The following is a 25,330-nucleotide window of genomic DNA, read 5'->3' on the forward strand; positions in this document are numbered from 1 at the left end:
TTGAGGTTTTCACAGCGGTAAGTCCGAAGATGGCTAGTTAGTTAGTTCGAATTACTTAACGGCAGTGATAATTATTCAATGTCTGTAATAATGAGTTCAGCTAATCCATGTTCCAGGCTGTGAAAATGTAACGGCCATCAGAGTTCTGATTTTAAACATTATTTGGCTTTTCATCAGATTTACCATAGCGTAATGCAGCATGTATGTTAAGCTCACAAAGTTCGGGACGTAGGAAGAAGATATAGGAAAATTAAATGTACGAACAGGCGAGGAATCTAAAGCATAATTCCATAAAAAGGACTTTATTGAAGCATTATAAGTGAAGAGCAGTAAATATAAGAAGATTAAAAGGAAGAAGACAAAGAGGAAGACGACAAAAGGAAATTAAGAAGAGAAGCAGCTCAAGGGTAAGACGATATTAAGACAAAGATGATGAAGAACATAAGTGTAGAAAGAAAGAACGCGGAGAAAGATGTATAAATAAATAATAGAGCGGCAAACACTGACTGTATCTTAAATCAGTCGTTCTCACCCTTTTCCAGACCTGAGACCACATCCAAATTTTCTTATCGACTAGTGGGCAACAAGTTTATAAATGGGGACAATTTATTAACCTTTCTCCATTCACATTCATATATTTAGGCGCTGCGTAACACATGCAGATAAAAAGGGTATTGAAATAAAGTGTCTCATTCGAATTTATAGAACTTATGCTCTGCAATTCATATGGTGTCGTTTAAAGAACTTACGAGCCATCAACCAAAGAACGTGTGCTCAGAATAAGACTTTCTTCGTTAAGAAATGCGCTTTCATTCACATGATGAATAAACCAGCGCTCTGACGGAGTCAAACCAAATCTCGTGACACAATGCTATCGTTTCCCAGCATGAAAAGCGCTATTCTGTCAATGTACAGAAACACGACGGAAAATTGGTACGGACTTCTCTGGCTCCAGTTGAAGCAGAATGACATTGTCCTGGTTGGACCTTGAAGGGTCTCCTTCGCTTTAGAACTTCGTATTGGGTCTTAAGTATGAAACTTTTCTCGGCGGACTTCATTTCGTTTGAAGCAACTGATGTTACAGATTCTATTTCTATATAACGTCTGTCGGCATTTTCTGCCGTATTACGAATGAAGTCACAGTAACAGGAAGTTAAAACTTTTGCAACGTTCCTACTTAAAGAAAGCGCAGGCAAACAAATAAACGTGTACCTTACGGAAAACTTCTTTCTTCACACGAAAAAATAAAAAAATACATGGCAATTCTATTGCTAATGATAAGTCTTAGCTTTCGTATACTGGGAATTTGCACTTTACTTGGCGAAAGCGTTTTTCTGGGTTTCAATGTCTGTAGATGCCAAAGGTTCGGAGAAACATACTGTCTCCATTTTCAGCACTTCAGCATTGAAGATGGAGATGTTTCGCCGAAACGTTGGTATTCACTTGCACGGTGTTAATATCCAGAAGAACATAGTCATCCTCACTGCCGTGAGAACCTCAACACCCTGGAATTCTCCTTATATCTATTTCAGTTAGATGATTACGTAACATCAGTAGAACCAACTCCACGGATACATTTAAGTTAATGACTCTGTCACCTGAGGTAAATGTTGGAACAGCACCTTAAATCTGGACGTGATAATCAGTAACAGTCAGCACACGCCATCTCTTTCATTCTAAGGAGGGGGCGAGGGGTGTATTGATTAGGGTAGGGAGGATTGTATTAGTACGGGGACAAATAAAAGAGCCTAAATCGATATGTGATACTCCAGACGCGGGCCGATATCGTGACGGAACAGACGATGAAATAAGAACATTAATATCTGCAAATATTTACTTTCAATAATCACAATTTGCATAATCATAATAAGAGAACAAAGTTTCTATATATTTCACACTGAAAGGTTAGGACGAGGTGTTGTAAAGTGTCTCAGTGAATTCCTCAACAAACAAATTTCGAAACATAAGCAGTAAGAATATTCACGTCCACTTTTTATTGCATTAATGCTAATACGTTTTGTTGATTCAAAATATAAAAACTAGTATCATTTACTTTACTGTTACTTTTCGGTTAAACGCCATACGACGGACATGAATATTTTAAATTAATTTTCATACTCTTGCCACTGATATAAATGCTTCCATATTAATACAGGATCCAGTTACCTTTATAAAAAATATCACATTCTACAGTTATCGAATGACTGAAAGTTGTTACACATAACCTCAAAGCCTTCGCTTGCGGCAGACAAACACGGAATTCAGAATACACAGTCATTTTCATTTCCAAGCTTCACCTTTATTCTATTCCACCTGCATTGCATAGCATAAAATAGAAGAGCAAATAATTACAAATGTCGATCAAATATCAAGTCATGAATTTATATTTCGCGACGAAAACAGCATAGGAAAATATTTTACACATCCTCATAACGTCTATAACCATTTCAAATATCTTCGCTTTACAAAAAAACTCAGTGATTTGACTCCGACATCAGAAATTTGAAATAACAGCGTAATTAAAACGGTGAAGATATAACTTTACGACATTTCAGAAAAAGCGCGTGGGCGATATCTGGGTCTTAAGAAAAGACATTAGTAACAAAGACTTGCAAAAAATACATAATGGGAAGGCGCATAATTTTTATTCTTGATAAAATGTTGATAGGGTGATAACTAATCAATGTCAGCAAACTTAGGTAAATATATATCTTGAAATTCATTACTGTGGATGGGATGATAATATAAAAATTATATTGGACAAAGACGGAAAAATTAATTTAATTGAAGACGGAATAGGTCAGAATGTCAAATCTATAAGAAAGAAGAATAAATGAGGTGTGAAGTCGAGGACCGGAATTAATTACTTCAAGGAGAGGGCACAGTGACGGGCACACAATTACGGAACTTGAGGTTATGTAAAAGCCGGCAGTTTCTTGACCAACTCAATAACTATCAACTATTAAAGAACAGACTGACGAGGAGTTATTTTGTTGTGTTAGAATTTGTGATGTTATTCTTCGGTGAAACACCTTTTATTTTACAGGTGTTTGGACTTATCTATGAACCATACAATCCATTTGTAAGATAATTAACCTGGATTTGCTCTTCATGTAAAATAGATACATTGTATAAATATAGATAAAATTTATATTAGCCTCCCAATTTTGGGTACAGAACTCAGAAAGCAGTCAGCGGATATCGATAAAATTCAATATTGGAATCTACATCCGAAACTGTGAGATGAATATAATTCTAATCTATATTCATATAGTTTTTACTTTACATGAAGATCACGAACGAACTTAATATCAAAAATGAACTGTATTAAATATATGTAGGTCTAAATACCAGAAAATGCAGATTTATTACGATTTGAATTTTTATTTGAAATGTATTGCGATGCTGTATAAACTGTACGACGATATGAAAGAGTCAATTATTTTTTACTATGCATAGAGATTTGAAGTGAGAACATAATTTTGTCTATAAGAAATTAACATTATGACCAATGAGGTCCGCAATATTGCGAATAACATAATCGGAAACGTTTTAACTCCACTGCAGTAAAACTTCTTACTGTTGTTCTAAAAGAATTTAAGGAACATGCCACTGGAAGGTATTCGAAACCACTCAACTCAGATGAAGAAAACCGCCAAAAAGGGACGAACGAAAGAGAAAATAGCGAGAATGCAACAGTGGAAATTGTTGTTTTTGTAGCTTGTCCCATACCGTCCATCAACTATTTACTCCAGCTTTTCTTATAACCCCAAGAAACCGAATGTATGCGTCAAACAGGCCCAAGGCAAGGTCTGGCGAATCTTTTCACTGAAGTTGAGATACTGGTCAAAACGTAAGTCATTGTGAAGACGGTCAATGTGTTAGCAGATTTCAGTTTCCAATAACGTTTTCAGGTTAGTCTCAATATTAGTCTATCGCACAGGCATCTAATGGCCCGAAGATATCGTACACTATTTGTACTGGGCGAATCAAAAGTCTCTGTGTACCCGTAAAACCACGTATTGGAAGTAGGACACGCGCGTTAAGTACACCACCTAGGACGCGTGTGTGCGCAGGAAATCTCTGAGTCATTACCCACTTCCAGCACTTGTTATTATACGTGCACAGGGGCTTTGAATCACCATGTAGAAACAGCACACTACGTTTATTTCTGTAGTTTCGTAGTTCCTATTTGTCGTTAATGATAATGACAGCAGAACAACTTTATCATAAACCCGAGAAAACACTGACACGACAGTAATCGAAACAACCATAAAAGATAAGTATTATCAAAACATGAAGGCAATTACGTCTTTTTTACAGTTCGGTACTTCGTTTCCTGGTGTTCTTCACGCTCTAGCGTGAGCGAAGGATCCCTGTGGGCCCGTACATGTATGACGCCTTCTTCCTAGGAACTCAGGCAACCCGCATGGCTCAGGGTTAGTGATGAAACACAGTGGTGCCTGTTGACTTTGGTACCAAGTAAGTAATAGAGTTTAAAAGAAACAATAATACAATGGCTTTAGTTCAACCTTGTCCAAAGGTCCTCTGCTCCGAGGAAAGAATACCAAGGACTATGAAGGGAATCTGGGAAAATATTTTATATTTTATCTAAGAGATACAAACGACGAAACTGAAGAAAATTACATCCTACCAAGAATCATGACATGTTTTCTCTTATTATTAAACGTAAGCTTGCTCATACAAAGGTGCTTTCAAGCGAACTAAGCAAAATGTTGCTTTGGGATGCCACGTTCACGAGCAGTGTGAATGGAAGACAAACACTGAAACTTTATGTAGAGAAATACATAGTGGCGACAAGGCGGTGAAAGACTGTATAATCAAGTGGCTGGATTTTGTTACCGCACTAGTAAATACTGTGAGGTTACATACTACTGTGAATAACTGCTGTTACTTGGCCTCCTATCTGTGCGAAATGGGAGGAGAGAGGTCAGAAGGGCAAATTTAAATAAAACAAAGCGTAAAGGCCATGTAAACAATAACTTTCTGTAACGCAATTTTGTTATTTGTTTTAGATTTTATGAAATTAAACAAAAAATGTCAGAGGTCTGCTTAATTTACTCTTTTAACTTTTTAGGATTTAAATTTACATTCTGTGCCAAAACCATCAATAAGTTAGTAATGTTGAGTATCCGCCTGCTGCAATTAACACACAACGCCTACTGACGCCGCCAACTGTTTTTAGTAAATGTAGAAAGAATCTAATGGCGTTCAGTTTGAATCGCAACGTCTTCACATTCTTCAACTTAAAGTTAAACAAATTGTAAAGAATTTAAAACTGAAAGTTGGAGCATGCTACAACTGTATTCATCATTTAAGCAGAATTTTCTTGTATATAATAAGAAAATGAGCACAAAATTACCCAAGAACGACAAAAAAAATTATCGAAAAACTGAAATACAAAACGAAAATAAAAAAGGAAAAAATAGAGACCACCATCGCATTTTTTCCTTCTTTATTCTTATTGCCTGCTGCATGGCATTATTACATATTTTATATTCTTACAAACGATGTTAAGTTGGAATTTTGGTTTCAACAAAGAACAAAAAAACTGTTATCTTAACAAAAGAAATTCTTGACTGCCTTGCAATGTTTCGCTGCCATAATTTATGGAACCATTTATTAAACTAAGTACGATATGTCTGAAATGCTGCCATGTAACACAAACGTTCCTAAACACGCCGGTGTCTAATAATGTTCACAGTCGATCAGACTGCTATTAGAACAACACTTTCCGTCTACTTGAAAATAACAACACTGGCATAATGCAGTCTAGTTACGCGTTATGTTATAGAAATCATGGCAGCAACTGATAAATCTTTGTGGGTTAATTACAGACTACAGCATTTCGTAGCTGCCAGCTTCCAGTGTTCGAATATGCCAGATGCATATTATATCAGGAAAGTCAGATTTTCGTCTGTATTCCTTCCCGCTTCCTTACAACGCAATGTCATTAGTAGTTGATAAAGTTTTTAAGTGTTATTTAAGTCTAAATGTACGTATTCACTTGCCACAGTGATGAATAAATGAGGGGATACAAAAATTTCGAGAATGTTACAATGCCTCTATACATCAATTAGTTTCGAAGTTCATTAAATTTGCACAAGTTTTAAATACCGCAAACCTTCTTTAAGTGCATCCTATTCATATGTTCAACTTAACTTCACAATTCTGTCAACAACTCGTTAAAAACTGTAATGAGGTTTTGTACAGTAATTTCTAAACAGTTGAATTAGTTCAGTGTAGTTTTTGGCAGATAAAGCACAAAGAGATTACGAGCCGCTAAAGTAACTAAGTACACGACTTAACTTTGACCTTACACACAGTCCTCTGACTCATAAGGTGACAAGTGTTTGCTTTACTGTTTTCAAGTCTTAAGAGAAAGCTTCGAGACAAACTTAATGCAAACTGCTTTACGTCGTACAGAAGCCTGCGTCGATATTCGTCCAGGTCTGCTATGCTGGGTCAGCTTCGAGTTCCATTAATCCCACAGCTCACAGGACATCAGGATGATACAGAATAGGGCTCATCAACCTGATGATGCAAGTAAGCCCCTACGAAACTTCGGTCAATTTTTACACTACACAGTGTAATGTCCCAGAAGTCAGTCATATTCATAATCGTCGACGTAAGAACCTAAATCTCATTTTGTGATGATACTGTTATCTTATAATTTATGATTCTTCCCCACCAAAACACTATCCCTTTACTCTGGCAACAGAAAGTAGATATTCAGGCATTGTTTTCCAATGTACCAGCAATTATTTTTCATTATTAAACTGGTATCTGTTATTCGTCAGTTCTTCTCCGATATTTTGATTGTGATTATCAAACATTTTTTTATTTTGTGACCTATCTGACGTAATATATTTCTGCCTCTTCAGTCGTATAAACTATTTCATTAACATCCGACATTTGGATTTCACTGTATTCGGGGTATTACTAACTTAATCTGTACATTTATGACAGCGTGTTTATAATTCCTTCCAGAAGCTTCAAGGGTATTTATTTTGTCAGATAAAAGACGATAACTTGATGTTTCGATTTTGTCTTTATTCTTCTACATGGTTTATTTTATTTCGTTTAACTACTTTCTTCAACCATTTCACGGAACACAAAGCAGACGTCAGGCATGAGATTCATAGATAGTCGTAGACTTGAAAGAAAACAGCGAATTCAGAGAAGCAGGAAAATTCTGAATTTTGAGAGGAATTTACATAAAACAGAACTAATTAGCTGTGAAGCAAATGAAAGTACAATGTGATTGTATTTAAGAGTTTGTAAATCACCCCGCGAATTAAGAGGAGTGACAAATGTGAGAACGAATGATGAATAAATGAAGTCGTTGACTCGATGCTAGCCGGTTATAAGATCTAGCTCCAGTTTAAAGAGTAAATCATTTAATGGGGGACGAAGGAAAATGTGATCAGGAATTTGAAGAAAGTTTTAGTTCAGTAGAATGCTTTCTGTTGACGGCAGAATTTCGGAAGCAAATTTCATTTGCTTTAGTTGTATTCCTTTTTTCTGTTCAGTTGAATTGCAACGAGAAAGAATACAAAAGGAAAGCAGAAGAGTCAGAGCAGAGAGAAATTTTTGTAAGAGAAGTGACAGACACTTCATTCATGTAGGGATGAAGAGAGGCATTTTGCTAGAAGGTTCCCAGGCTTTGCTGGCTCGTCCTTCTTACAAGGTGGCTGAATGCCAGTGAAAGCTTCAAGGCCGTAAGGCGTAGAGGCTTGAGACCTAAACACATAATTTTGATTTTCTGGTTAATACAGGCTGATCGAAACGTAGCGCAACCCATTCCCGACACAAGTTCCAAACGTCAAAAAGCAGATTACATTGAAGTCAGAAAATACGGTGTTGTATAACTGTTAGAAGTCTCCGCAAGAGTATCGGGAAATGTATCCCTAAATTAATTCTGGCAAGTTGAGCGAGAACGAGAAGCCAGGTAGTGTTCGACAACGAACACTCGTCACACTTGTGAAAAAGACGTCCTTGCACTGACAACTGGCGGACTAATGCCAGCTACAACTTGACGTGACCTGCGTGGGCTCTTATGCAGTCAGACATTGTGCCTTTATTAATCCAATCGAAATGTATTAAGCTGCAACCGCCAACAAATATTTTAATATTGGGTGCGAACCTTTTCGACTACACTGAATACGTGGAAAAAGGTTAATAAATAATAAAAACATATTTTTTTTGGAACCGACCACTCAGAAACCATGCAAGTGGCAATGCGAATGAAACGGCTAATTTTGCAGAAATCCTGCAAAGTGCTTGTGCGCTTACCTCGGCTGCGATGTAGGCTGGTATGACACTGAGCAGCAGCTGCTCCTGCTGCTCTTTCTCACATTCGAGTTTGACTCGCGATTCGATGCAGGTCCGCGTGCCCACGAACGTGTCGTGGTGAGCGGCCTCCGTCATGTGTCGGTAATACAGACCGCTGCCGCTCGCACACAACAGGAACAGCGCTTCTGCGCCAACCTGAGGAAGGCAGGTTTTCAGAACGTGGGAAGTGACGCAAAGAAAAAGTGCATAATGAGGCACTTTATGATGTCAACCTACTTTTGTCTTATTCCTATTAAGATGATATGCACGAGACATGCAGCAGACGTGAAATCCTTGAAAAAATGTTTACACCAGCGTAAACAAGGAACCTTGTCAGAGGGGGGGGGGGGGAACTTGTCAACTTTCAAAACATGCAGCTTGAACAAGTATTTAAATTTCTAATAATTGTTAATCAATGCCAATTTTAACCATTTCTCTATTTTAGTGTAATTTAAATAATCGCATAGATCAGTCAGTCAAAACCACCCCTATCTGAAGATGGCCCATGTTGAATCGAAATATGCAGTGGAATAAACCAATGAATGAGTAAAACCAAATATAGCAGCTCCGTGGACGAACTGTTTGTTATTTAATTAGCTTGAGTAAAGTTGGGTTAGGTTATGTTAGATTCGAGACGCAAATGCGCAGAGCTATATGAATGGATTGAGTTCAATTCCAAATCGGGTGACTTTAGCGATGCAAACATCCACATAGCATTGCTTTAACATAAACAAATTAAAATCCAAATTTGTTTAGTTCAAGTATTTGCTCTTAAATTCAATTTGCGTTTGTTTCAATTTCACATGATTTGCTTCTGTTAGTATATTTATTGCAATAAAAATAGTCCGCGTTTAAGCTCGCTCTGTTGTTGATAGAAATAACAACATTAATAACGATAACACAAAATAAACCGCGCGCTGCATTGGTGATGAAATAAAATGACATCGCGTTATTAGACCATATTCTGGCCTCATATAATAAACTGTTGATATCAGATATGGTGCGACTGTTACCACTTTAAAGGGAAAAGTTCATTTAAGAAAAACATATTGCAAGAATATATGACACCTTCAAATATTCGGATAATCATTACTTTTCAATGAAAGGATTTTCTTTCGTCTTCAGGTTTCAAGGGAGACAATTTGTCGGATGCGGTAGGCCGAGCTATTCTCGTTCGGCTGACCACCGGAAGACGAAGGAATATGTTACCTTCAAAAAGTAGTATATCTAAATCTTCTTTAGAAACACATTCAACAGACGATGAATAAAGTCCAAAACAAAACAGTAATATAATACCATAGCCAAAGAATTTCAGAGAAGAATCGAAATTACCACATTCTTATGCCTAACGGTCACTATGCACATGTTTTTATGCATTCCCACCACAGAAATATTAATCTCGGATTTCCTTTACGTCACTTTTCACACACGTGCACGGAAAACCAATATCAATCTAACACACCGGGATGCTACGCCACATCTTACCTGTATGTAGAATGATGAGTCCTGAGTGTCCGGGCGCCAAGCAACGGCGAGTGCAATATGTACAGTGGTAAGGATTGCTGCCAGAATGAGGGAGACGGTCCTTGAGATGGGCATCATTGTATGAATAGCGAGCAGAAGAGCGAACAAAGGTAACGGGGCTGTAGGCCATCCCAGGGCTAGGATCCCCGTTCCAAGAACACCGATCACCACGAGCGACACGCCCAGGGCTGAAATGTCGGAGCGGAGAAGGCACGCACATTGCCCAACTGCGAACACTACCAGACACGTCACTGTCATGGCGACAAGAATCAGCACGGGCATAAGGGATACCTGCAAGCAAGAACACATACGCAATAAGTTCCTAATTGCATCTGGCTGTTCTGTAATTTATGATTTTACTTATTTCTGTTAGTTTGCTTAAATAGTACCAAATTCTACTGGATTGCGACCTTCTGGATTATTATTTTGCAGTGTACTATCTTGCTCGAAGATGGAGATAATCAGTTGTTTCTAAATTTGTATATCATCTACAACACTGTGACGTGTTATAGCACAGAACATAACAATCCAAATATTCGCCACTGTCAATGTTTCGAGTCTCACATAAATTCGACTGGTGGTTAACCACGTTTGTTTCACTGGTCATATGTAATACCAGGTACTGTCTGCCTGAGCAGAGAATTGACTCGACCTTCAAACAGAAGTACCCATACGCGTAGAAACAACCGTTCTAACACGAGGTATAGACACATCGGTTAACTCTCAGTTCTCCATTATTTTTCTAGCGTTCTCGTGTTAGCTGGTGTGTATTCTAACTAACCGACTAACTAACTAGATGGCTTACCGAACCCGAAGGTCCATCACCGAATTAACCCAAGCCCTCCACCGGACTCTGTCCTGGGCCAACAAAATCCAGTCTCCTTCAACTCCTATCTCCCATAGATCCCGCCTGAGATTATCCTCCCATCTACGTCTAGGTCTCCCCAGCGGTCTCTTCCCCTCAGGCTTCCCAACCAATACCCGGTGCACATCTCTTGTCCCATCCATGCGCGCTACATGTCCCGCCCATCTCATTCTTCTTGACTTAATCACCCTGACAGTATTGGGGGAGGAGTGCAGATTTTTAAGCTCATCATTATGCAGTTTTCTCTATGCCCCATCGTATTCTCTCTTAGGCCCAAACATCCTCCTCAACACTCTATTCTCAAACAGGCCTGTATTCTGTTTAATTAAATTAAATTAAATTTTATTGCGTAATTTTGGGGTAGAGTCCGCGGTACCAGAAAATCTGAGAGGGTAGCCGTTCGCGGTAACAAATTTTAAGGCACATCAGTCCACAAAATGTCCCCTTGCTTCGTCTTTACGAATTACACCAGTGTACAGTTGTTCTGTCTGCCCAACTACGTCAACGCTACGTATCCTTTCATTAATTACGTCATCCTGTTACTCACAGATCCAATTACTTCAGATCCAGGAAGCTGGAAACTCATTATCGCAAACGCAACCTTCTCATGTCCATCACCGTTACTTTGAATACAGCAGTTGCTGGCTCCCCAAGTTAAAGAGAACGGTAATTTTACTGACCAGGGGTACTCGCGTACACATCTTGCAGTGTTGTTGCACACTACAAGACAAAAAACAGTTGCCTGGTAATATAAAACTCGCTTTGTTAATGTCGTATTTGGCAGTACCTACTGCTGTGATAAACTGTACAACATAATGAAGAACGTAAAATTAAGAACTATGATGGATCTTGCTGATGCACAGTTTGGAGGGAAGTACGCGAATCGGGAACAAGAGTTATTAAACCTGATACGGAAAAAACCTCAAGCGAAAACAGGTTCAAATATTCCACTATTCATTTATTTTCTTAAAGAAAAGCAGGCCTATTGAGTTAAATGTTAACCCGTTTGAAACAGTAGGTCGTATTTAGTAAAATTTAAACCCTTTGGAACCGAAGCCCGTCTAAATAATATTTAAGAACCAAGTACGTACTTCAAAGAAAACAATACTTCACCATTGCAAGGATCAATTTGTTAATGCTATTTAAGGAAATAACTTCTCATAATGCACGCTCAACTAACTGTTGAAGCAAGTTGGACACAGTTTGCACTGAACTTCAAAGAGTTTAAAAATTTCCACTGCGTTTCAGTAAATTATCCTTGCTTACAAACTTGGTCCCAAAAGTTGAACCATGACGATTTGAACAGATTCCAGTGACAGGAATAAACATTCTATTGTGCTGACAAAATGAGATGGTCTGATGGAACTTTGCACAGTGGTCAGGTTCAGCGATTGGCTATAAGGTTGAAGATGATTATCTTCTGGGTTCGCCCTGATGATGAAGGCAGCAAGCACTCTGAAACATTTGTAACCTTTTACCAGACTACACGGTCCAACAACCCAAAACACAGCAAGCTTCATATTCAAATCTAACGATTGCAAGATTGTTTATCGACGTTTTAAAAGCATGGGTTTTTTAACATCAAATGGAACAGTGACTGTGAACGATAAAATATATAAGTTGTTTGGAGGTGTCTGTCGTGGCTTACTTAAAATTGCAATTTACCTTTATGGACTGATAAAACCACGAAGTACCTCAGAATAGTCTGCTTGAGGTTCGTGATACTAACTCAGAAACCCTCGAATACGATGCAGGAATGCCAACATCTGCATCACGACATTTTATTCCATCTTGTATTCAGGAATACATCGTCCTGAGCCTAGGCAAAGAGAATTTCTCCCCTTACATCTTTCAACATTTTCCTCAGATTTTACATACAAATTCTTCGACAGTAACATAAAACAGTCTACAATGACTTCTCACGAGTTCTTTCACAATTCATCAATCAGCCATCCTCCACCTTGATGCCATAATATAGCATATGGAACAGAGAAAAGTTCGTTAAATAAACCAAGAAACAACCACTGAGAGCAAGAATTCTAGCGTAGAATATGGACGAACGAGAATGAGTATGGCAAACTGGATAGTTGTTCTCCTTTAAAATAATGAACAGATAAACATTTTTTAAAGGTAGCACTTACACCCCTCTATCTCTCACGATGATTCAGGGTGCGCTACGGCATCATCACGATACAGGGGCATGATGGAATTCAAGTTGCACAACCAATAGGAGAGTTGCGAATTTCAGAAATGAAACGGCAAAGTTTTCTCTTTTTTTATAATGACAGAAGAATTGTCGTTGGAAAAATTCGACAAGAATTTTCTTCTATCTCTCATTATTTTTCTGGAGAATAATGAACGTACTTTCATCCATTTACCCTATTATACCTGTTTTGTAAAGAAATACAGGCCTTCATTATGAAGTGCGTATGTCTGTCGCTCTTTGTAGCTTCTGAATCGATAGGCACTTTTACTGAAACTTCATACAAACGTCATATCAATGTAAAACACTCCACATTCGGATCTTACAATCACCTAACATCAATAACACAACACTGCAGCCACACGAAATTCTGAGGTGGGAATAAAGTTAAACCCACCTAATATAGGCCCATAGTCCTAAAATATCTTCTCGTGCCAACAGACCGAAAAAATGTAGCTTTCGTATAGGTAATTTTTGTGATATTTCAGGTTCTCACGGCAGCAAGTAGGGAGATAACTGTCTTGTGGTTGTTGCGCTGTGTAGTCTGTAAAGGTTTACCGACTTGTCACAGGTACCTGCTACTTCCACCATCAGTGCGATCAGTATGCCGGGCGAGGAATCGGTTTGAGACATAAAGGAACATTCCACACTTTCTTCATTTAATCACCATAAAATATACAAACAGTAACTGCCTCCTCAGCTCTTAGGGTTACAAATTATGAATCTCTTCATTATACAGTTTGTTACAGTCCTATTTTATTCAATCTCCATTAGGCCTAAATTCTGTTCTATGTATTTTGCACCCAAAAGTCAATATGTCTTTTCCCTTTATGTGAGGGACCTAGTTTCACACCTAGACAGAGGAAAAGATTAAGTTATAGTTAAGTTTTGCTTTCAAGTACGATATCGAAGATAAATTATACTAAACTGAGCCTTAGCAAGCATCTCCTGCATTTTATATACTCTTAAATTCATTATAAATATAAATTCAATTTCTTGTTTATGTCGTTGCAAGACTCTATGTCACGTTTTCAGAAGAAGAAAAAAGATTATACAACTTCATATGATGATTTTCTCTGTCCAGAGTACTACATAGTAAACAATGACGACCTTCTGTGACACTGAGACTTGATCAGTCTCATCGCCCTGATGATGGAGGCAGAAAGCAAATCTGAAACGTCACTCAACTTCTTTGAGCTACAATATCCCAGAAAGCTGTCATCTTCAAACTCGCCGCTCTGAGAACCTGAAATATGCTACACTCAAGGACAATAACATTAATAGAAGTAGTTCTGTGCTGAAGAAAACCATCTTACGCTTGGGCTGAAGACGCCGAGAGCTGCAAGTGTAACCGTGCAACCGGCAGCCGTGATCAGCAGAGAATTCAGGAACAGGGAGTGCTTCAAGCGGTCGCAATACCGTCGGTACAGGTCCTCCAACTCCATGATGCCGGCGGACGGCCTGCAATAAAAACAAGAACTTTTAAGCTGGATGGCTTGCAAGCAGTGTGACTTGCAGGAACATAATTATATTACAAACTGTCATGTGCCAAAACTGAAAACGAGTCTGTATTATTGAACTGAAGTGGAAAACAACATTCCTATACGATATCAGACCGCCTCTGTGTACAAATCTAAACATACGGAGTCTTCCCCATGTCAAGGGAGTCAAAGATCAACGAAGTTACCATACTGCGGAAAATAGTTTTTTGTGCAGGAGCTATAGAAACAAACGCTATCTTGAAATTTCAGTATTTCATCAATTGTTTTTACGACAAACTTGTTTAAATACCTAGCAGCTCTGGAAAAGTCTCAACCGATTTTATAAAGAAATAATGACTGACTTCCATGAAACTTTGTACAAAGGTCACATAATTCGAGAGAAATCCGACATCATATTTGCTAACCCTCCCTCGTTATCGATAAAAATCGATTCTGTAATAAATAATGAAATTATTTAGCGTGGGTAATACTGGAAGATGAGTAGTAAACCCCACTAAAATCATAGACGTGATAATATATGTTCTGGCTGAGTTTGGAACCGGGTACCTGGGTACCTGCATATACAAGTCGGAAGCTTTATAGCTCCCACAATTCTCTCGGCAATTCCAAGTACATTCTCTTTTTTATTCTTATACGAGTATTTACACCGCTTATACAAACACACACGTTCAAAGAATACATTAGTTCGATATTAGTGATGCCTGCATTGAATATAGACAGAGATTTTATCAACTCAGGTACATAGGCATGTGTCAGCCCATGAAATGTGGCCCCAGGCTGCTGAGTAATATAATGATCCAAACACACACACATATACACTGCGCATACCAGAAAGTAAACATAGTTTTATTAGTACAAAGCGAATGTATTCACTTGTGTTGTGAATTGAACTATTTCGCTTGCTAATTGGATGTTTGCTTGAACTGCTAGAAAAATCTGAACAAGCGCCATCATTAGTAATCTTCCGTTTACTTGTTCAGCCCAGCTCTTCGCTTTCTCTAAGAGATACTGAATGTCTTACTCTCGTTTAGATGAAGGTAAAACATTCTATCAGAACATAACATTATGACGTAGTACTGAATAACGTTTGCTCTTTTCCTACAAACTTCTTGATTTACGAATATTCATGCATTGTACGTTATTTAACGAAGCAGTTTCATTACAGCCTGTTTCAAGGCATTATCCCGGTACTTAAATGTAAGAAATAAAGATAACCAGAAAAACCTCAATCAGGAAAATTCATGTCCGAGATGAGATTCGAACCGAGTACCTCCCGAATATAAGTCAGCCATAGCCTACATAAAGAGGAATCAATTCACAGACAAATTCTTTGAAAATTTATACGTTAAACTAATATGAAATATTATAAATTACAATCGCTCTACAAAGCGGCGTGACTGTGAAGCAGTTTTTGATATCAACAAGTTTTAATTTAATTCAGCCTTTTATTCGGCAGATGGTAGGGCAAATCGGAGAGTAAAACAGTATTATCAGGGACGAGGTTTACCGGATGACATGTCTTATTACTGAAAATTTTCGGATTCTTTTTCTTGAAATTTGATCACTTATACTCCTTTATACTGGAACCGGCGAACCATAAGGGCGCGAGATGGACACAAGCTGGCTAAGGATCGTATCCCAAGGCAGAATATTGTATCAATGGGTATGAATCTTCCGGTAGCAGAATACTATCAGAGAGTTTATTATTTATATGTGTTTCATCTTAAAAAATTAGCCTTACAATTTTGTTCTCAATGAGAAATGTGCGTTGAATACCCAATAAATGGTGCACTGCGAAACAAGACATGTACTCAAAAAAGATGCATTGCACCAATCAATTTAAATGTTCTGCATTATCGTAATTTGCGGAAAGCTCAAGGTAATAAGTTGTAACTTCTCATGGCGGTGGGTACGAAGATGGCTGTATTCTTGTTTCCAGCCCGTATAGTGTGCTAGAAGTTTAACGACGTTTCTGAGATTCTTACTGTCCCCATCAGCAGGATGACGTGTCGCCCTGATGATGAAGGCAGCAAAAACCTTTGAAACGTCAGTACCAGATTACTACTACTACCACTCAGCAGACCACAATCTTTAAAAAACGCCTATATCCTGCATACAAATCGAAGCGTTTGAAGGCAAACAGGCGTCGAAGGGTTTGAAGTAGTCGTTAATGGGTCTAAGTTATTTCACAAATGTGTTCTGGAAGAAAACGTGCATGGGCTGATAAATTCACATTGGTTCTCTTGCCGTCATGTCCAAATGCACACTCCACATCAAACGCAATGAACTGTAAACATACAACAGACATCAAAATATTGACAGCTTTCATGCTACGCTGTGTGAGGATGCAAAGTTATCCATACAAATATGTAAACTCAGTTCTTCATTAAATGCACGGAATTTTCTTGATGGCAGGACGGACATAGGGAAACAAAGGTCGACACCGGCTGTTCAATCTCTCTTCAAGTATTAAGTATAAAAATAGAACTTGTTAACAAATCAACGTGATGTATAGTAATTTACTTCATTTTCCAGTTAATCACATGCTGTAAGCAAACATGCAACTTAATTCATGTTTAAATTAATTTTCATTATAGTTTGAGATTTTATCGACTCCGCTTAGTGGGTAGCTGGCAGCCCATTACGTAATTTATCGTTCTTCTTAGAAAGTACGGACACGAATGCCCGAACCGGCATGGAGTTTGCATCCAATTCCACTTTTCGTTACATCCACAGATGAATTGCATTAACTAACAAGAAACATCGACGAAATTTTGAGCCTATGTACTAAGGAAGAAAACTGATAAATGGATTATTATATTAGCATGACCTCTAGATAGGAGTCCAGTGGAGCAGGCCTACTCGTATTTTCAAAATACATTTATTAGGACGTCTGTATCGCACTGCAGACAAGTTTATTTTTGCGGAGCTATCACATTACAAGTCTACATATGGCAAGCCGTTTCTAAGGAAGCTAGCACGTTTAATTTTGACTGTGTATAAAATAAGGTTTTTGTTTGATAAAGTAGAATGGAATATCTTCCTTTAAAAACGCATTTTTATTGAAGAATATTATAAAGAAACATACAATTAAAATACTTATCTTTAATTAATTGAGAAAAGTGCGAAGCGTTAGTACGTAGGCATCTGTTTTTCTGCTTCATATATAAACATATGTACATAGCAGGCCATGGATGAGTGACAACAGTATTAAATATTATATCATAAAGCTCAGTAGCAAAAGACCACCAACCAACAAACCAAGCTACCAAAACTTGCTTGTTATATAGATGTCTTACGAAACGGAATTACATTCAAATCTAAAACTTCTTGACGATGGTGAAAAGTCAATTGAATACAAATTTACTTGGATATTATCCATCATCTAGTAAATATAAAACGTAAAACGACGTTTCGGAGATGGGACTCTATCTCCGTCTTCAGGTTCCTACACAGTTGGGCCCACTAGATAGAGCTAATCCCTATCTCCGGACAAAGTAAAAAGTGAAAGTCCCGGAATAAAAAGGCATTACCACACCATCCATCCGTGGGACTTTCACTTTTTTACTTTGTCCGGAGATAGGGATTAGCTCTATCTAGTGGGCCCAACTGTGTAGGAACCTGAAGACGGAGATAGAGTCCCATCTCCGAAACGTCGTTTTACGTTTTATATTTACTAGACGATGGATAATATCCAAGTAAATTTTTATTCAATTGGAATTACATTCACTCGATAACTTTTAGTGCAGACCCTCAATTCCCTACGTAGTAATTTAGGAGGCGAAAAGTTTGGGTTTGTCACGCAGACTCATTTCTTTTATGAACCTAGTGCAAAGATCTAATAGGCTATAAAAGCTGACTACCCGCTCGTGGAGTGTGTGCAAGAGTAATATCTCGGGCCACAATAATGAATATTTAGTTATGTTGTATGTCTGCCTCATTTGTTTATTTACACGTGTCCATCCGATATAAAACACGACGATACTGATGTGCAGCCCTGTGTTACAGCAATGCATATAAACACGGCTGACGCACCCTAAAGCCCAAACATTTTCAGAGCGCAGGCAAAAAGATGAAACATAACCAGTCAGACTATTTTATGGACCAGCTAATTGACCGCAGTGTTGCTGTAGTGGACAAATGACCGCTCACCTGTTTACAAATGCTAGGCGTCGTTCTATCGTACTTTTTTACTGAGCTACGGAAAGTATTTTAACAAGGACTCAAACCCAGGAAAGGGTATCGTGATTGCTTCCTTTGTTATTCTAATTTACCTGCTGAAACAAACCAAAAAATCCCTGACCCTCGCACTGTTCTTCTATTGTGTTTGTTTCCGAGATAAATAAACTGTCTTGACCGGGACTCGAACCTGGACAAATTTTTAGGGGTTGTGCCCCTGTTCCCGTAGTTTTCCTCGCCGAAACAAACACTTTGGTCTTGACTCCGTTCTTACATCGCGTTTGGTTTCCGACCTAAAGAAACCATGACAATTATTAGTCAGACGTAACACTTACGGACGGTCCTGTGGTCAGTAATGCAAACCAGAAGGCCAAGAATTCTTTAATAGTGTTACCACGGCAACTATGTAAGCGCACACGTGGCGGACATCGGCCATTATTTATTAAGATGCCGCTGCGTTTTCAGCTGCCCCAGAAACTTGGTACAGCCCACCCCTCAAAATATCTGCCACACTGCTGTTAGTTGGACTGGACACAGAATGTTGAGAGCGTCTTTTTTTCCTTCTAGTAAGTTCACAAGCAAAATCACCCGATTCGTTTGTTCTTTGCTCATACTTGCTGTATAAGCAATTCTTGGTAATTTCTTGACTTAATCATCAAGACAATTAAATTAAATGTATGTATTAAAGTCCTCGAAGATTCCAAGAAACATAGCACTGAACAGGGGACAAGATGTGAAAACATACACACATATATCACTAATGAATGACAATATAATACAATCCTTATGTGCAAATGTACGTAGAAAGCAAGATTTAAATTGCCTAGACACCAAAACTAGGTCCGTAGGATACAGTCATTCTGGAGAATCTAACGCTTGTTCAGGTGGACAAGTAGTCACCCCCCACTCCCTTATGGAACCAGATCGTCCATTGCTGTGTCCACAAGAGACTACCACTGACTCCTGTCTTGAGCCAGATTAATCCAGTTCACACCGACTATGTTTAATCCTTTAGAGCCTAGTGGTACATATCTCTGTCCCACCTTCTTGACAATATATATGCCTGGTATAATTAAAATGATAAATAGCGATTATTTCCTTAAACAGCGTTAAGAAACTGATCTTCGTAATGGTGACGTGTTGCGTTTTCTTTGCGGTACGGAGTGAATGGTTAAATAAAAGCAAGGCGGCCGCAATGCTGCCGAGGAGATTCGAGTAATATTTGTTCTTATTAATATTTCTTACCTGAAAGCTAGTCATACGTCTGGTTATCCGATACGTAGACCTATCCTTGAATATCATAAAAAATACAACCCCTAAACCCAGGAAAATTTCTCGTTGCAATATTATCTACAGCAATTCGTTTGAGCCTACCCGTCACCTTGTTCGGTTGCTTGAAAGGCATGGAGCTTGCTGTATGTAAAATGGAGTTAATTTTTAATGGCCGCTACGTTTCCATTATGAGCTAGTATGGAGCAGTAGTAGCCCATGTTACTGTGCGAGTAATGAACATCACGACTCTATTATTTTTTTAGAGATTGATGGATATTTCATGCAAACTGATATTACATATAGGTTGTAGGTTACGCGCCTGCTATATTTCACGTAACCTACATCAAGTACTTTGAAGTTAAAGAGATAGAACGGGTCATGTAATTCAGCTCAGTTAACGAACGAATACACGCAGAAGTCTGAATCATGAAATGCAAAGAGCACGGTACATGTGACCAAATGCTGTACCTAATACTTAATATATAGTATCAATGTGCATAAATCCTTCCTAACTTATAGGCTTACAAAAATAACCTAATATTTTTCTAATATAATCAAACCATTCGAAACACCATGTTTGTTATAATAAGTAAAAAAAAAAGCTGCCCCACTATACGCCATGTAGACTCATTTTTAACCTCGGCACTAGATGGGGGTGAATGATCAGCGTCACGTCCCGGCCGCGCTTTACCCTCGGGAAAGGACCCCGGCACCCACTGGATAGGAGGCTGGGTGGACCCCACAGCCGGTCTGAACGCAGAGGCTAGTGAGGAAAAGGTAAATTTTAGTGTACAGTCTTTACGATATCACGCCATTTCGAACGTTTCGGAGTTTCTGTCCGCCTGCTTGTTCAGGGGCAACATATTCATAAGAAACGTTGGCAATTTTTATCGTATCAACAAAGTGCAATACACAAACAGAGATCGTAAAACCTGATGTCTTATTGAGATAAATACCCAAGCAATCCACAACTTTAGCACTAAATTGGGGCAAGGATCAGCATTACGTTCCAGAATTGCTATCCTGTGGAGAGAGAAATTCTGGAAATCTGGGCGGGATCATTTGAAAACCCTCACACGAGAAAGTCAGCAGCGAATGAATTGCCTTTGAAAATTATTTGGAGGTATATCACCGTCTCAGTATGTCTTAAAAACAGCTGTAATAATCCAACTCTTTATTTATTTACGTGATGACTTAGCCCAAAGGATAACAACAATAACAATTAAAAATAATTATTATTATGTTAATTTTTACTGCTTGTACTACACTGATTTTCTTGTTAGTCCAAATTAATTTTAATAACATTGAAACGACACTTCTTTGGCTCTCTCTCAAAATGTGGTATAACATTAGAGGGTAAATGTTAAATCTACATTCATTTTGCCAACGAGTTCCAATGAGATGACGATGCCATTTCAGACTTATTTTGTTCCCATACTACAAAATTATTCTATAAAGATAATTTAATTATTAAAGAATACCCTTTTAATTCCTAACAAATTACACTGCTAGTTTCCCATACAAAAATTCGTAGGTATTTATTACGCGTTACTGATCGAAATTAACTTCCACCACACCTGTAAATTTCCTTGACTTCTAGAATTAAATTATGCGAGAAACCACGGACATGCAAATGACTCAAGCACACACTGGATTTACATGAAACTTTGTTGTTTCTGAAACGTGACTCTATCACCACCTGTTCGAGAGCTATTTAACCAAACAGACGACATGTGAGCAGTCGCTGGGGAATCCTTTGTTACCATTAGGTACGAATTACCGCTACATCCTCCGGAGCCCTAAGTTTATACAAGTAACATTTAAAAATTATCTCACCTGAAAGAAAACACAACTTACCTTCATTATAAGAATGAAGTGATTAATGTTGTTTGTAAAAATGATCGCCGTTTATTCTGATAATCATATTAAACAAATAAATATATTCCAGGCAAAATGCAGAGTTTGTGAATGTGGTACATATAGGTACGAATGTGCCTAAAAGCGTCAACTTCGATTATCTAAAGGAACTGCTACTTCAGCTGTTTGGACACACGTACTTCGAAGGGTCCTAAATTAAACTGATAACCATTTTATGGTTTAAATATGATTATCCAGATGACCTGCTATCGACTTTTTAGTTAAATTGATTATTACAATATATACATCCTTGTATGCTTCAACTGGTGGTGCGCAATCTATGGCCTGACAAAGACATCAACGTAGCCCTCAGGTAAACATGTGCTTTATATTTTAAATTACTGAGATAAATATTCATCAGCCTGGTGTTGGAATCAGTCAGCACCTCTGACACATCTGTAAACTTCTACCAGACTACAATGTGCAACAACCACGAAGGCATCCATCTTCTTACTTAAATTTATTTTCCTGGAATTTTCTTCAAGAGATTGATAGACTTCAGTCAGGATTTGGGGTTCTCACGGTAGTGAGTACAAAGATGGCTGTCTTCTGGGTTGAAGCGCAGTGAAGATTTTTAGAAGGAAAAGTTTACCAACGTAGTTTCAGAGGACCTTGTTACCTCCATCATCAACGCGGTCAATCAGGTAAGCTAAGAGCGTGGATGGGATCAAACCGCCTGCACGCTAGATAGGCCTACAAGTCTTAAAATCAGTGTCACATGCCAATTTAGCAACTTTCAACGCTGGTTTCTCTGAACAGCGACTGAAATGTCACTTCTTGAGATAAACTACAGGAACAGTTTCGAGATCACTAAAGGAAAGAAACAGTAGCTGCTTTCAGAAGTGCCTTTGTTACACGATCTTCGGGAATATTTGTTCTTCGGCTACACTCCGAATTGAACAAAATTACCCCGGTTTGGAAAGAGGCCGTTATACCACGGACTCGGAACATTTTTATCGGTGAACATAAGATTTAACTGACTGTCACATTTGGGATTTATCCATTTCCACTGTTATTATGAAGACCGGCTATCATAACTCAGTACATTTCCAGGTGAATCTCGTGACTGTAACTTTACACCAACATTGATATGTACCTTCTAATCTCATTCGAAATAACAGCACCATTAAGTAACGTACGAAATAATTAGCCAAACAAATAATAACAATAAAATCTGCAGCACATTGAATACCATGCTACCACTGACATTGTCGTAAGACAGTTCCATTCACCTCCCAACTTTACAACCGCATTCTGTTAAAGCCATCCTAATACCATACTGCCACCTGCTTCTTCGTCTTCCACATGGTCATTTTACAAGTGATTTTATCCCATAAATTTTGTTACAGTTTATTTTCTCCTCACTGGAGTTCCGTAAGCGATCCACAGCAGACCCCTTAAATACACTAACCTAAGATTTAAATAAATTTAATTTAATCACACGTACAAGACATGTTCTCTGCTGCAGAATTTCGTCAGCAATGAATGAATATTAAGGCCGAAGAGGTATGTGAAATTTAAAATACATGTACTGCAAATTGGGCCTCACTTTCTCACCCATCATATTTTATATTTATCTACCTGACAGAAATAAAACATTAAATCAGATGTCAGTTTATCTTACGGAGCGAGGTCTCTGAGATATCTTGTCCTGCAGTTAAATTTGAAGTACAGCTGTGTTAATAACATATTTGATTATACCGTCCCCGCGTGGTACTCGACTGGACATTCACGAATAATCGATGGTAATACTGGCTGTGCACATTGTATAGTGAGATGTTGCTTCATGATGTTAAACGTTTAAAACGTTAAAAATAGATTACATTAAGACAGCATGATCACGTATGCCTACTTGTTATTCTTAAGAAAGGGAAGTATGGTAATAAAAGATATTTGTTTTCTAAAATAAATGAGAAACTTGGCATTATGGCACGGGCTTACATGAAAGTTTAGAAGACAGTGCATGTGTGTATCTTCCTTCTATCTTTACTATGTAACGTATGATGAGCGGGAGCCGAAGCAAAAAATAAGAGGAAGACCACTTGAAAGATGATCCTCAGGTTGGTACAGATATTGACTTTGCCTAACCCATGAGAAAGAATTCAGCTTTAAGTAGTTTTACATTTTGAGTATACTGGGATACTGGGAACGTCCCGTTATTCAAGTGCTTGAGCACTGCGGGTCCCAACGTTTCGTTGCCTTGATCTATAGACATTCGGTAGGACTCCTTGGACGAGGGATCGGCCCATCGCAAGGCCTCTACCTGTACACAGGACAGCACAACACAACATCCATGGCTTGAGTGGGATTCGAACCCACGGTCTCAGTGACCAAGGCCCACGCCTCAGACCGCGCGGCCACTGCGGACCCCACATTTTGAGTATACTTAACGAAATTAACAGAAATTCAGACAGAGGAGGACTCCAAGTAAGGTAACATCTACTCTTCTGAAGATTTCTGTCTTCTGGGTTGTTGCGCTGTGTAGTCTGATGACGGAGGCAGTATGACCTCTGAAACGTTGGCAAACATCGACCAGACTACACAGCGCAACAACCCAGAAGACAGAAATCTTCATACTCACCACTGTGAAAACCTCAAATCTTACATCTACTCTTCTGATAAACATACAGCCCAAATTAATATATCATCGTTATATATTATTAATGACCTTCCTCGTCGTATTTTATGAAGATATGAGATACTTTTGCGCTCAAAAAACGCGACAGTCGCATAAAACTGGATGTGTCCTGGTATGACTGCGTGCGCAACTCGTCAGCAGGGCTGGCTGGCTGGGCTAGATCCCCTGAGGAGACTGCACATTACAGCCACTTACATTCTGCCTGCTCACTCTTGGTAAATCTTCATTATACAGCGTTATACACGTCCGTGTTTGAATTGCGCCGTACCTACAACAGTGAATCTAATCTGAAGCTGCAACGTTAACAACCCCTGTCATATTTCGCTCCTCAAATATCTTCATGTGTTCCAGGGAGATTTTCAGAAGAATCTCTGAAAACTTGAATACAGATTAAAGAATGCCAGAACTCACTTGCGACTTAATCGTCTGCGTATATGTTTGATTTGACATCTGACCTCAACATGGAACAAATGAAGCAATGCGAAATTTGACGGTTGGAATGTTCATTCCTATATTAATTTATGTAATCTCCTTTACAGTACAGTGAAAATGTTTGTACGATGAAACAAAGTTCTCTAAACGAAAGAGACCAGGTACTGCTTCAGAGCTTATCGGTAAGTGAAATAGTTAAGAAACGTACGAAACAATTAATTTAACACGCTCTATGTTCGTAGAAACGATCAGACATTTTTATCGCAGATAATCGAATATTAATCGTTTACTTAAATGAATTTATCGTGTCTATCCTCATGTTTCAAACCCGAAACTGCCTGACGGATTTCCCATTAAAATCAGTACTGGGAGGCTTTGAAACAAACGTTATGCGAACTTTATTTTTATTTTATTATGGCGCTACTATATGATCCTATTATATT

At 38.4% G+C, this 25,330-nt stretch overlaps 1 protein-coding gene across 6 annotated transcripts in view; it reads right to left on the bottom strand.

Moving 5' to 3' along the window:
* Window positions 1-25,330, bottom strand: part of Ac76E (adenylate cyclase type 2 Ac76E) — a 102,709-nt gene that overhangs the window by 31,853 nt on the left and 45,526 nt on the right. For 4 of the 6 annotated variants that reach the window (XM_087353750.1, XM_087353751.1, XM_022062523.2 and 1 more), the window contains exons 3-5: window positions 14,264-14,408; window positions 9,841-10,170; window positions 8,317-8,511 (exon numbers count right to left, since the gene is read on the bottom strand). In XM_087353750.1, coding sequence (XP_087209876.1) covers window positions 8,317-8,511; window positions 9,841-10,170; window positions 14,264-14,392 — 654 coding nt within the window. In that variant the 5' untranslated portion in view covers window positions 14,393-14,408. Of the gene's footprint in view, window positions 1-8,316; window positions 8,512-9,840; window positions 10,171-11,291; window positions 11,448-14,263; window positions 14,409-25,330 lie in introns of those variants that run through there. The other 2 variants (XM_087353753.1, XM_087353754.1) reach the window with 2 other exon arrangements.

Source organism: Zootermopsis nevadensis, unplaced genomic scaffold (assembly GCF_977971745.1).
Source record: "Zootermopsis nevadensis isolate Lab colony 2312 unplaced genomic scaffold, Znev_1.0 Znev_ptg000022l, whole genome shotgun sequence".
Classification (NCBI taxonomy): domain Eukaryota; kingdom Metazoa; phylum Arthropoda; class Insecta; order Blattodea; family Termopsidae; genus Zootermopsis; species Zootermopsis nevadensis.